Source organism: Symphalangus syndactylus, chromosome 9 (genome assembly GCF_028878055.3).
Source record: "Symphalangus syndactylus isolate Jambi chromosome 9, NHGRI_mSymSyn1-v2.1_pri, whole genome shotgun sequence".
NCBI classification, from domain to species: domain Eukaryota; kingdom Metazoa; phylum Chordata; class Mammalia; order Primates; family Hylobatidae; genus Symphalangus; species Symphalangus syndactylus.
Genome location: NC_072431.2, coordinates 109106853 through 109119972, shown reverse-complemented (window position 1 = coordinate 109119972; position 13120 = coordinate 109106853). Strand labels below are relative to the sequence as shown.

The 13120-nt window shown below is 50.3% G+C and overlaps 1 protein-coding gene across 2 annotated transcripts in view; it reads right to left on the bottom strand.

The window, feature by feature from the left end:
* Nucleotides 1–5046: 5046 nt before the first annotated feature.
* Nucleotides 5047–13120, bottom strand: part of TLN1 (talin 1) — a 35411-nt gene continuing 27337 nt past the window's right edge. For both annotated transcript variants that reach the window (XM_063609762.1, XM_055293764.2), the window contains 13 exons: nt 12916–13082; nt 12575–12758; nt 12359–12484; nt 12144–12260; nt 7904–8089; nt 7688–7795; nt 7070–7175; nt 6746–6870; nt 6516–6641; nt 6325–6387; nt 6030–6212; nt 5754–5882; nt 5047–5626 (listed from right to left, as the gene is read on the bottom strand). In XM_063609762.1, coding sequence (XP_063465832.1) covers nt 5501–5626; nt 5754–5882; nt 6030–6212; nt 6325–6387; nt 6516–6641; nt 6746–6870; nt 7070–7175; nt 7688–7795; nt 7904–8089; nt 12144–12260; nt 12359–12484; nt 12575–12758; nt 12916–13082 — 1746 coding nt within the window. In that variant the 3' untranslated portion in view covers nt 5047–5500. The remainder of the gene's footprint in view (nt 5627–5753; nt 5883–6029; nt 6213–6324; nt 6388–6515; nt 6642–6745; nt 6871–7069; nt 7176–7687; nt 7796–7903; nt 8090–12143; nt 12261–12358; nt 12485–12574; nt 12759–12915; nt 13083–13120) is intronic.

Sequence of the window (13120 nt, the reverse complement as noted above, 5' to 3'; positions counted from 1 at the left end):
TCACAACAGATACGCAGTTGGAAAGATTTATTTATTATTTTATTTATTTATTTTGAAACAGTCTCACTGTGTTGCCCAGGCTGGAGTGCAGTGGTGCGATCTTGGCTCACTGCAACCTCCGCCTCCCAGATTCAAGCAATTCTCCTGTCTCAGCCTCCTGAGTAGCTGGGACTACAGGCATGCACCACCATGCCTGACTAATTTTTGTATTTTTAGTAGAGACGGGGTTTCACCATGTTGGCCAGGCTGGTCTCGAACCCCTGACCTCAAGTGATCCGCCTGCCTCGGCCTACAAAGTGCTGGGATTACAGGCGTGAACCACCATGCCTGGCCTATTTATTATTATTATTATTATTTGTTTTTTATATTTGAGACAGAGTCTCGCGCCGTCACCCAGGCTGGAGTGCAGTGGGGCGATCTCAGCTCACTGCAACCTCCGCCTCCCAGGTTCAAGTGATTCTCCTACCTCAGCCTCCCGAGTAGCTAGGACTACAGGCATAAGCCACCACACCCAGCTAACTGTTGTATTTTTTGTTTGTTTGTTTTGTTTTTTTGAGACGGAGTCTTGCTCTGTTGCCCAGGTTAGAGTGCAGTGGAGTGATCTCGGCTTACTGCAGCCTCTGCCTCCTAGGTTCAAGTGATTCTCCTGCCTCAGCCTCCCGAGTAGGTGGGATTACAGGCATAAGCCACCACAGCCAGCTAACTGTTGTATTTTTTTGTTTTGTTTTGTTTTGTTTTTTTGAGATGGAGTCTCGCTCTGTCACCCAGGCTGGAGTGCAGTGGCACAATCTCGGCTCACTGCAACCTCCGCCTCCCAGGTTCACGCCATTCTCCTTCCTAAGCCTCCCGAGTAGCTGGGACTACAGGTGCCAGACACCACGCCCGGATAATTTTTTATATTTTTAATAGAGACGGGGTTTCACTGTGTTAGCTAGGCCGGTCTTGAACTCCTGAACTCAGGTAATCTGCCTGCCTTGGCCTCCCAAAGTGCTGGGATTACAGGCGTGAGCCACCATGCCAGGCCTGGCCTATTTATGATTTTTTGGAGACAAGATCTGGCTCTATCACCCAGGCTGTAGGGTAGAGACACACTTGACTTGACTCACTGCAGCCTTCATCTTCCGGGCTCAAGTGCTCTCTCCGCCTCAGTCTCCTCCAGTAGCTGGGACTACACATGTGCACCGTCATACCCGGCCTTTTTTTTTTTTTTTTTTTAAATAGAGATGGTGTCCCACTATGTTGCCTAGGTTGGTCTCAAACTCCTAGGCTCAAGCTCCTCTCCCGCCTCAGCCTCCCAAAGTGCTGGAATTACAGGCCTGAGCCACTGTGCCTGGCCAATAATTGGCAGTTTCTTAAAGGGCAGTTGCAATGTAGAATGTGAAATGATATCAGTGACCTTTTTGCACTGTTAAACTAAAATCCATTGTTTTGGCCGAGTGTGGTGGCTCGCACCTGTAATCCCAGCACTTTGGGAGGCCAAGGTGGGTGGATCACCTGAGGTCAGGAGTTCGAGACCAGCCTGGCCAACATGGTGAAACCCCGTCTCTACTAAAAATACAAAAATTAATCGGGTGTGGTGGTGGCACACGCTTGTAATCCCAGCTCCTCGGGAGGCTGAGGCAGGGGAATCACGTGAACCTGCGAGGCAAAGGTTGCAGTTAGCCGAGATTGCACCACTGCACTCCAGCTTGGGTGACAGAGCAAAAGTCTGTCTCAAAAAAAAAAAAAAAAAAAAAAAAATCCGTTTTTCTGAACTGCACCTTGATTGGATCTTTTACCCATGCATAATTTTGTAACACCGTGCATTGGTCATAGGGAAAGTAATTGATTCACTGAGCTATGCAAATCTTCCAAATACTAATGTTTCATTATACATTATTTAAAAAATCACAATAGGTTTCAGGCCAGGCACGGTGGCTCATGCTTGTAATCCCAGCACTTAGGGAGGCCGACATGGGTGGATTGCCTGAGCTCAGGAGTTCGAGACCAGCCTGGGCAACATGGCAAAACCCTGTCTCTACTAAAAATAGAAAAAAGTTAGCTGGGTGTGGTGGCGGGCACCTGTAGTCCTAGCTACTCAAGAGGCTGAGGCAGGAGAATTGCTTGAACCTGGGAGGTGGAGGCTGCAGTGAGCTGAGATTGCACCACTACATTCCAGCCTGGCAACAGAGTGAGACTCTGTCTCAAAAATAAATAAATAAATAAATAAATAAATAAATAAAATCACAATAGGTTTTTTTTTTTTTTTTTGAGACAGAGTCTCGCTCTGTCGCCCAGGCTGGAGTCCAGTGGCGCGATCTCGGCTCACTGCAAGCTCCGCCTCCCGGGTTCACGCCATTCTCCTGCCTCAGCCTCTCCGAGTAGCTGGGACTACAGGCGCCCGCCACCACACCCGGCTAATTTTTTGTGTTTTTAGTAGAGACGGGGTTTCACCGTGGTCTCGATCTCCTGACCTCGTGATCCGCCCGCCTCGGCCTCCCAAAGTGCTGGGATTACAAGCGTGAGCCACCGCGCCCGGCACAATAGGTTTCAACAGTAAAGTCTTTGTTTCTCTTCATAGTATTATATTGGAGAACAGTAAAGTCTTTAAGTTTTAAATTTTGGGAAGCCGTGAAGCTCATGTAGCAAATACAAGTGTTCCAAAATTCGATTTTTTACTTGAAAGCTTGAATTGTATCATTGGCAACAAACACTGTCAGATTTTTCCCTGAAGTGACAGACTCACTTTGTACTCACTTTGTTCCTTTTTAGAAAAGTTCTGCCAGCTACCTAAGTCTGATAACCACAGTTTGTCGGTCATTCTTTTGAGTAAACGTGGCATTCTATAAAAGAGCAGCTAGTTCAGCTCACGACTCAAAGAATGGCCTAAGTTATTTCCTCCAGAAAACCATCATACTTTGGTATGCAAAATGTCTTATGCATACTTCCCACTTTATCAGACAGAATGTTGAAAGGCTTTTCCTTAAGGATTAAGGTTTAATTAAATTAATACATTTAGGTTGGGCGTGGTGGCTCACTCCTGTAATCCCAGCACTTTGGGAGGCTGAGGCAGGCAGATCACGAGGTCAGGAGTTCAAGACCAGTCTGGCCAACATGGTGAAACCCTGTCTGTACTAAAAATACAAAAATTAGCTGGGCATGGTGGCATGTGCCTGTAATCCCAGCTTCTCGGGAGGCTGAGGCAGGAGAATTGCTTGAACCGGGACACAGGAGGTGGAGGTTGCAGTGAGCAGAGATCGCGCCACTACACTCCAGCCTGGGCTACAGACCGAGACCCTGTCTCAAAAAAATATATATATATTTTTTTACTTCATCAAGGACATTTTTTTTTGAGTCTTGGTCTGTTGCCCAGGCTGGAGTGCAGTGGCGTGATCTTGGCTCACTGCAACCTCCGCATCCCAGGTTCAAGCAATTCTTGTGCCTCAGCCTCCCAAGTAGCTGGGATTACAGGTGTGTGCCACCATCCCCAGCTAAGGAAAATAATGTCTTGGTATTGTTATGAAAATAATTTTGACCTATGGACCCCTGAAAAGGTCTCAGGGAACCCCAGGGGTCTGAGGACCACATTTGAAGAGCTGCTGGTCTAATGGGTTTTAAAGCCTCTCCCCAGATGGCTCCCAAGTTATCACTAGTGAGAAGTACGTGATTGGTCCCAGTTCCTGAGGACATGACAAGGAAATGGTAACAGGAGTAAGCAGCTGTCCTGGGCTCATAGGTGGAGTTCAGAGTCTGGACTGCCACTTGTCAGGGAGGTTGTAGAAGGGATTTGATCTCCAAGGTCCTCAACTGAAACTACGACATTGAATGTGGGATTAGGGAGCCCCTGCAGTATGTACTGGAGTTGCCAGTCCTCTGCGTGAGAGAAGTGATAATACATCTCAATTTTCCAGTGCTTAGCACAAGCATGGCTTAGTAAATATTGAATGAATGAATCACAGGTGATAGAAGTGATGGTAGGAGGTTGGCACCATCCCTAATGGGCTGTCCTAGAGTTCCATCTACTTTATTTCTTAGAGAAGGGCTCTCACTCCGTCACCCAGGCTGGCGCACAGTGGCACCATCATAGCTCGCTGCAGCCTTGAACTCCTGGTCTCAAGCAGTCCTCCTGCCTCAGCCTTTTAAGTAGCTGGGATTAGAGGCTCGAACCACCGTACCAGCTACATTCCATCTACTTCAAGCTTTCCCTAATGTGGTGGGAGTAGGTGTTAGTAGCAGGGGTGGTGTTTGTGTTCTACTTGAGAAAATAATGTACTGCGCGGTAGGGTTGACTAAAGAATCATGCATGAAAATAGTTGCCAACCTAAGATGACTGTCAGAGTCCATGTATTATGGGCAGAATGGGTGGATGAGGACGTGGAAGCACACAGCATCCACCTCCCTGACTGCCTCCTTCCACTGACCCACCAGGTTAGCAGGGCGGCTGGAACAGGGCTGCTAGCACCTTCCTGGCCACTAGGGGAGCTCTGCCCCTCTAACGATAAATTCTCACACCTGGGTCAAGCTCTTCACTTTTAGTGCTACCCTAGGCAGGAGTGCCCCAACCCAATCAAGAGCGGTGCCTACCCAAGGCAGCGTCAAGTTGGGATTTTTTTGCTTGCTAATGGCTTCAATCAATTTTGTGGCCATAGTTCTCTTAGGCTCAGACACATAGGCATATTATTTTTAGCAAAGCTTCTTTTGAAAAGTTGAATTTGGTCAAGGACTGGATTTGTTGACATACCCTGAGTAGTTATGAAGAACAGAATGTCCTGGTAGCCACAAGGAGCTGTGGTAGCTGCTGTCCCAGCAGCAGAAGAATGACACTTTGTGAGGCTTAGGTGCTGGCCAGCGAGGTGAGGATAACAGGAGTATGACTTCTCAGGCACAGCTTCCCCAATGGATAACTTTAGGGGTCTGGGTGCAAGGAGGAAGGGACCTCAGGTGCAGACTGCCAGTCTTCCCCTCTCCCATTTCAGGCCGGATCAAGCCGGGTGACAGAACTCAACCCCACCCTCTCCTCTACTGCCCTGGGAGGAATCTTCTGTCTCCCTTGAAGCCAGGCAGAGGTTGTAGGTAGAATCATTTTTATTGGAGCATGACCTGTTTGGGGCTTACAGCTCTGCAGCCCCCATAGGTAGTTGGAGGTGGGGGAAGATAGTATCAAAAAATGATGAAGAGAGCTGATGAGGCTGTGGAAACTGGCTGGAAGCTGCTGGCAGGGTGGAGTGGGCTGGGGCCCCGGCAGATTCAGATCGAGGTACAGCAGCGTTAATAATACTCTTGGAGCGTTAATACTCTGGGGAGGGGCAGGCACTTGGGGGGCCCTAGGGCATGAAGGCACTTGGGGTTGGGGAGGGGACAGGGGATGTGCTGTGGGACTGGGCGGGGCCAGGCCCCAGGGTTTGGCAGGCACTTTGGGGAGTGCTGGGGTTGGGCAGGTTGGGCCCTGACAGCCCAGAAGGCTTTGGTAGTGGCAGGCACAGTCTCTGGGCTGGGTCTGCGTTAAATAGAAGCGGCTTCTCTAGTGCTCATCTCGAAGCTCTGAAGGCAGGAACTTGTACTGCTGCTGCCGGATCTGGGCCAGTTTCTTCCGTGCCTCTTCCAGCTCTCGTTCCTTCCGAAGCATTTCTTCCTGTGCTGCGATGATCTGAGGGTGGAGATCGGGGACTTGGTTCAGTGAGGATGCACAGCAGGGGCATAGGGTAGTTGGGACCAGCGCAGGCAACATGCCTGCCCTCCTGACAGCGTCCCTCAGCGTCTGGAGTGAAGCTCACCTGGGCAATGCCGCCGACCATCCTCTCTTTCACCACCACTGTCTCATTCTCCTGCTCTTCAAAGGCTGCAGCCTTCTGTGCTGCTTTCACCAGATTATCCGAGGCTCGCTTCACTGCGTTGCCAGCAGCCTGGGCAAAGAGAAAGTGGCCTAGGTTGAGAACTCAGGTACGGTCCCAGTTGAGACAGTACCGCAATTCTCTCATAGAAACATAATCTCGGGAGTGACAGTTTGAAGCAGTATAGCCCAGGAACAATGGATGGGTCAGGGTTCTCACCTGAAGTCGTTTCATTGCCTCCGAGTCCTGGTCAGCCTTGACCTTGCAGGCCACAAGGAGCTGGGCTGTGGAGGCAGCTACCTGCTTGGCTGATGAGATGAGCTTCTCCTGGCTGGCGTGGCCTTGTACAGCTGCATTGGCTGCCTCACACAGATTGTTGGTGGCTGCAGCCACCATCCGGGCCTAAAGCAGGGAGAGTTTGCTTAAAAATATGCCCCTTGCCCTGGTCCATCCCCGCTCCAGCCTTCTCAAGTCTCTCAAACTGAGAGAGACCTAGTGGGTATTGCATACTTACAGCAGAAATGAGGCCCTGGGACCACTGCCCATCATCCAGTGCATTGGCTGGAATGGCACCCACCTGTAGGAAGGAGAAGAGCCTGCTTAGACCTGCATTTTCCTCACTTCAAAGACTCACTGGCTATGGATGTGGGTGTGGACATCAAAGTGCTAACCTGTCCCCATTCTTCTGGGTATTTAAGCACTCACCTTCCCTTGGGCCACTAGTTCTCTCTGGGCAGCCGATGCAGCCTTTACCAGTGCACTGGTGGCTGCTGCAATGGACTTGGCAGCTTCTAGTATCTGCTCCTCAAAGTTCAAGGACTCATCTGCCTCCTGCAATAAACAAAGGTTGCAGAAAGAGATGTAAAGTCAGAGATGGGGCTGAAGGTGGGGACACTGCCATGGTGAGGGTGGAAGAGGAATGGAGCAGGACTGACCTTGGGTTTGGCCCGGGGCTTCAGCTGCTCTAGCTTTTTGGCTGCAGCCTCAATGGCAGCTGCAGCTCCCAGGAGCTCATTCTCAGCAATGACTGTGGGGTCCTCTGGGTCCACCCATTCTGTTCCTGGTGGGATGAAGGAAGAGGAAAGAGGCTAAGGCAGAGTGGGGAGGTCAAAAGCACCAGGGAGCATGGTTAGTATCATCAGGCCCTGGCACCTGTGGGGACTATGGGCAGAGGCTAGCACAGAGCTGTCCAGCCAGGAAGCAGAGATCACACCATGATAAGGGTTTTCCATCCATCCCTGTCCCTGGTCACCCCTCACCCTTCATGGCTTCAGCAGCCTGGATGAGCTCAGTGACGGAACCAGCCACACGTTTTGAATGTCCTGTCAACTGCTGCTTCAGTTCTGGGCTTGGCTTCTGCAGGGTCTGGACAAGAAGTGGGCAGGGGACAAAGAGCATCACATCTTAGGGTCTACCCTCATCTATGAAATAGGGCAGACCATGGCCCCCTCACCCCTATCCCTAGAGCACTGCACACCACAGCCCTCAAACTCCATGCTGCCTATCCAAGCACACATCATGCATCACACCTCACACATGATAGACACAGTGGGGCTGTGTCACTCACCGGCTGACAAGGAGCAAGGAGAATGATGAGATGAAAGAGGAGATGATGAAAGTAGAGAAGGGGGTGGTCAGGTGGGAAGGGAGGAGAAAAGAAAAAGAGGAAGAGGAAGAGGTGACTGGGAGAACCAAAGATGATAAGAAGGATGGGGCCTGGGAGAAAGGGAGACTTGGAAAGGAGAACAGATTTGGGAAATAGAGGGTGGGGTAGGGAGGAGATCTGGGCAAAACAGACAGCAGGGTGCGAGGCCTGCAGGAAGAGGGCTGTGTATTCAGAGAGGCTGGTATGAGGAACAAGCAACGCCCTCCCTTACCAGCAGCACATGGTCCAGCAGTTCTAGGTAGCCATTGGCACACTCCCGGCCATAGTGCAGGGCTCGAAGCCGCACATCAGGGGCCACTTCTGGGTGGTAAGCTGCTTCCTGTCCCCAGAGTAATATGTTAGCTTAGGCCCCCCAGATCCCTACAGTTTCTCTCCCACTATGTTCTGCCCCAAAGTTGCCTCACGGAAATGCCTCAAGGATTTCTACCTTGCAAGCCCGAAGCATATCTGCAATAGCACGGCGGCTCAGATTGGCTGTGGCAATGACATCTTCCTGGCGACAGGAATTGCCAGCGGCAACGGCCTTGGCTGTTGCCATGGTGATACCCTTGGTCATTCGGATGAAGTCTTCTGGGGTAGAGGTCTTGGCAGGTGGCTCGGGGGAACAGAAAACCTGTGGGGGCAGAACAAGAAGAAAGATTTTACAGTGGCTGAGACTATGAGACAGTGTAGAACTCTATGTGCATGTGATTTGGTGCAGACATTCACACATCACAGTGAATGTAACAGAAGGCAGTTGGTTATCGTTTCTGACTGAAGCAACTGGGGAGTTTGTTTGTTTGAAAGCACAAAAGTAATTACAAAAGTGGCTTTTGGCTGTGTTTTCATTCTCAAAATAGAGAGACGTCTTGAAGGGGGGAGAGGCAGAGCTAGGCCATAAAAGATATACAGATGATAGGAGGGCATTTTAGGTAAATGGTAGGACATGAACAACCAAGATGTCATGTGGAAAAGTATCAACGAATGTTCTGGAATATAGGAATAGTGAAGAAAAGGTTATTGGGGCCTTGAATATCCCACCGAGGAACTTGGAATTTTACATAATATGTGAAAGTCATAAAATATTTTGATGCATGGGTTCAATCTGCAAACATTTATTAAAGATCAGCTAGGTGGCAGATTCTATGCAAGGGGCTAGGGATGCTCCTTGTTCTCACGGAGCTTACATTCTGGTTTTTTTTTTTTTTTTAGACGGAGTCTCGCTCTGTCGCCCAGGCTGGAGTGCAATGGTGCAATGTTGGCTCACTGCAAGCTCCGCCTCCCGGGTTCACGCCATTCTCCTGCCTCAGCCTCTCCAAGTAGCTGGGACTACAAGCGCCCGCCACCACGCCCGGCTAATTTTTTGTATTTTTAGTAGAGACGGGGTTTCACCGTGGTCTCGATCTCCTGACCTCGTGATCCGCCCGCCTCGGCCTCCCAAAGTGCTGGGATTACAAGCGTGAGCCACCGCGCCCGGCCTACATTCTGGTTTTGGACACAGGTAATAAATAGTAAACAAGCAGTAAAACTGAGGACTGTGATTTGGATTATGAGAGAATAAAGAGAGTGCTGTGATTAGTACTTCAGATAGGTGGTCAGGGAAGGGCTCTCTGAGGAGGTGACACTGAGGCTGAAGCCTGATGAACTGGAAGGAGCACAGTATTCAAAAAGCTGGAGAAAAGTGAGTGGAAGAGCCTGCAGCAGCTAAGAGCTTGACATGTTCTCAGAACTGACGGTGCAGGGGGATGGGGCACGGAAAGGAGGAGAGTAGCATGAGACTGGAGAAGCAAGCAGGGCCATCACTAATGGGTTTTAAGTAGTGAAGTGACATAATCTAATATATATATATATATTTCTTGCTCTGTCACCCAGGCTGGAGTGAACTGGAGTGATCATAGTTCACTGCAGCCTTGAACCCCTGGGCTCAAGGGATCCTCCTGCCTTCAGACTCATGAGTAACTGGGACAGGCATGGGCCACCTTGCCTAGCTAATCTTTAAATTTTTTGTAGAGACAGGATCTTGCTATGTTGTCCAGACTAGTCTTGAACTCATTCAAGTGATCCTTCCATCTTGGTCTTCCAAAGTGCTGGGATTTTACAGGCATCAGCCACCATGTCCAGACTCTAATTTGTATTTTAAAAACATAATTCTAGCTACTGTGTACAAAGGAGGATTGGAGGGGGCAAGTGTTGAAGCATGGTGATTGGATAGAGAATAAATCCAGTTAAGGACTAATGATGGTTTGGACAGTGTGGTAGTGGTAGGAGATAAAAAGAGAAAATGAGCTGTATTTGGAAGGGGCACTAACAAAACTTAGATGTGGGGAATGAGAGAAAGAGAGAAGTCTAATATATTGAAGCTGGGTTTCTGGCTTTAGGAACTGAGTTACTAAAAGGTGCCATTTACTGAGATGGGGGAAGACCAGGAAAGGACCAGGTATGGGAGGCAGAAAGTCAAGAGTTCCAACTTGGACATCTTCAAGTAAAGGTGAAAACAGAACCTTAGAAAGATGAACAGGGAGTGGCCGGGCGCGGTGGCTCACACTTGTAATCCCAGCACTTTGGGAGGCCGAGGCGGGCGGATCACAAGGTCAGGAGATCGAGACCACAGTGAAACCCCGTCTCTACTAAAAAATACAAAAAATTAGCCGGGTGTGGTGGTGGGCGCCTGTAGTCCCAGCTGCTCGGAGAGGCTGAGGCAGGAGAATGGCGTGAACCCGGGAGGCGGAGCTTGCAGTGAGCCGAGATTGCGCCACTGCACTCCAGCTTGGGTAACAAAGCGAGACTCCGTCTCAAAAAAAAAAAAAAAAAAAAAAAGATGAACAGGGAGAGAGAGTGGCAGGGACCAGAAGCAGGGAGACCAGGGAGAAAACTGGTGCCACAGCCAAAGTGCGGTAGAGTATGGAAGTATGAACCAGAGTGCGGACAGGGGACCAGGGAGGAGGAATGAAAGGACGTGGCAACAGCCTGAATATGGTGGCTAACATGGTGAAGTCAAAGATGACTGAGGTGGAATCTTCATGACTGCAAGGGTGTTCCCATCATTAGGAGGACCATGTCATGGTTTGGAGGCACTGCATCTAGGTGGTGATGTCAAACAGGCAATTGAAAATAACTCAACTCAGGCAGGGCACGGTGGCTCACGCCTGTAATCCCAGCACTTTGGGAGGCCGAGGTGGGTGGATCACGAGGTCAGGGGATCGAGACCATCCTAGAAACCCCGTCTGTACTAAAAATACAAAAAAAATTAGCCAGGCGTGGTGGCGGGCACCTGTAGTCCCAGCTACTTGGGAGGCTGTGACAGGAGAATGGCGTGAACCCGGGAGGCAGAGCTTGCAGTGAGCCGAGATGGCGCCACTGCACTCCAGCCTGGGCGACAGAGCGAGACTCCTTCTCAAAAAAAAAAAAAGAAAAAAAAAAGAAAATAACTCAACTCAGAACTGGATGTCTGCTTCTTACAGAATAATAATGAAAGTGGTTAAACTTGCCAAAGAAGAGAAGAGAGAAGGAAGGCTATTTGTACAACTCTGGGAAGGCCTCTACATTTACTAGGTTAAAGGTGATTCAACAATGTTCGAAAAACAAGAGAAAAGCCAGTATCTAGGCCAAGGGAAGAAAGAATTTCTTTTTTTTTTCTTTTGAGATGGAGTCTCACTCTGTCGCCCAGGCTGGAGTGCAGTGGCGCCATCTTGGCTCACTGCAACCTCTGCCTCCCGGGTTCCAGCGATTCTCCTGCCTTAGCCTCCCAAGCAGCTGGGACTACAGGCACACGCCACCACGCCCAGCTAATTTTTGTATTTTTAGTAGAGATGGGGTTTCACCATATTGGCCAGGCTGGTCTCGAACTCCTGACCTTGTGATCCACCCACCTCGGCCTCCCAAAGTGCTGAGATTACACCCGCTGGCCTCCCAAAATGCTGGCGTGAGCCACCATGCCCAGAAGAAGAAAGAATTTCAAAGAGAGGCTTGTTAGCAGAGTCAGATGCTTTGGAAATGTTCAAAGAGGATGAAGGCCAAGAAGTGGCCACTGAATGTAGCTACTAAGAAGAGGCCACTAGTAACTGGAGAAAGTGGGAGGGAGGTGAAAAAAGATAGTTGTCAAATGCTAAGGAATAAACAAGTGGGTAGGGGACAGACATGAGTGTAGCTCAATGGCACAGTGGCTAATGAGTGTAATCCCAGCACTTTGGGAGGCCAAGGCGGGTGGATCACTTGAGGCCAGGAGTTTGAGACCAGCCTGGTCAACATGGTGAAACCCATCTCTACTAAAAATACAAAAACTACCCAGCATGGTATGCACCTGTATTCCCAGTGACTCAGGAGGCTGAGGCATGAGAATTGCTTAAACCTGGGAGGTGGAGGTTGTAGTGAGCCGAGACCATGCCACTGCACTCCAGAAGGAGGGTATGGGAGACCTGGGAAAGTCACATGGTGACTGAGGAAGATGCCATGTGAAATGGAAAGGTTACTCACACCTGGGAGAAGTGACAAGAGGAGAGGGCTGAGAAGGCTGGAGGAGGATGGCTACAGAGCGAGACCCTTCCCCCCTCCCAAAAAAAAGTCTGGCGATAGATGAGAGGGAAGACTGTGTGTGACTCCGTCTGTGAGTATATGTGTGGCACAGGTTCACAGGCTTTCAGGATCCCTCTCTCTGACCCTAGTCCCTGATGCCCCAGACTCTCACTCACCGCCAGTTCCTGCCGTATGTGTTCTGTGGTTGCCTCCAGGGCCCGAGTGCCTTTGGTGGCCTCATCTTCCACGGCTTTTACTGTTTTAAGCAATGATGTCACATTGGTCACCATCACCTGGAGGTATCAGAGGAGTGAAGAAGAATGATTTTAAGGAACAGGAGGAAGTATGGTAATCCAGTGCCCCTCCTGATGTTGCTCTCATTCTCTCCAACCTTGGCAGAGTTCTTTAGCTGCCACACAGCAGGGTCATCTCCAACTTTGCCAGCTGCAGCCTTCGTTGCACTGATGAGGTCTCCCAGGGCCTTGGCTACATCTTTCACTGCATTGATTAGTACTACCTGTGTGGAAGAGTGTTGGCTCTGGTCTATGGGAGGAAGAAGAGGGACAGGAAGTGGTTCCAGCTGGAATTAGGGGCATCAGGTTGCTACCTGGGTCTCAGGGTCCTCAGCTCCCAGGCTGGCTGCACCCAGCTTGACCACATCAGCGAGGCGGGTGATGGTCGCCACGGAGGACTGGGCAGCCTGCGCCAACTTCTCCTGGCTCCCAGCTGCGTTTTGCACCAGGACCTTGGTGTCCTCCACCAGCACCTTTGCAGTCTTCAGGATGCCCTCCCTGAGGGAGGGCCCAGCTTAGTCAGATCTCCCCTACCCACTCCAGCCTGTCCAAGGTGCCTGGCCCAGGTCTTCCCCATTTCAGTGAATGCTATCCTGCCTCTTCCAGCCCTGTGCCCCGACTTGTCTGCCTGCCTTAGGCCCAGTTCCTGGCTTACCGGTGGTCAGCGAAAGTTTCAGTACCCTCGCGATTGAGTGTGCCAGCAGTGGCGAACATGATGGTGGTGTCGAGGTCAGCAATGATACCAGACACAGCACTGGCTGCCGTGATGCAGGCCTGGGTGCCACGATTCCCAGCCTGGAGCGCAGCCAGGACGTGGGAGACCTGGGTAGGGAAAGTCACATGGTGACTGTGGAAGGTGC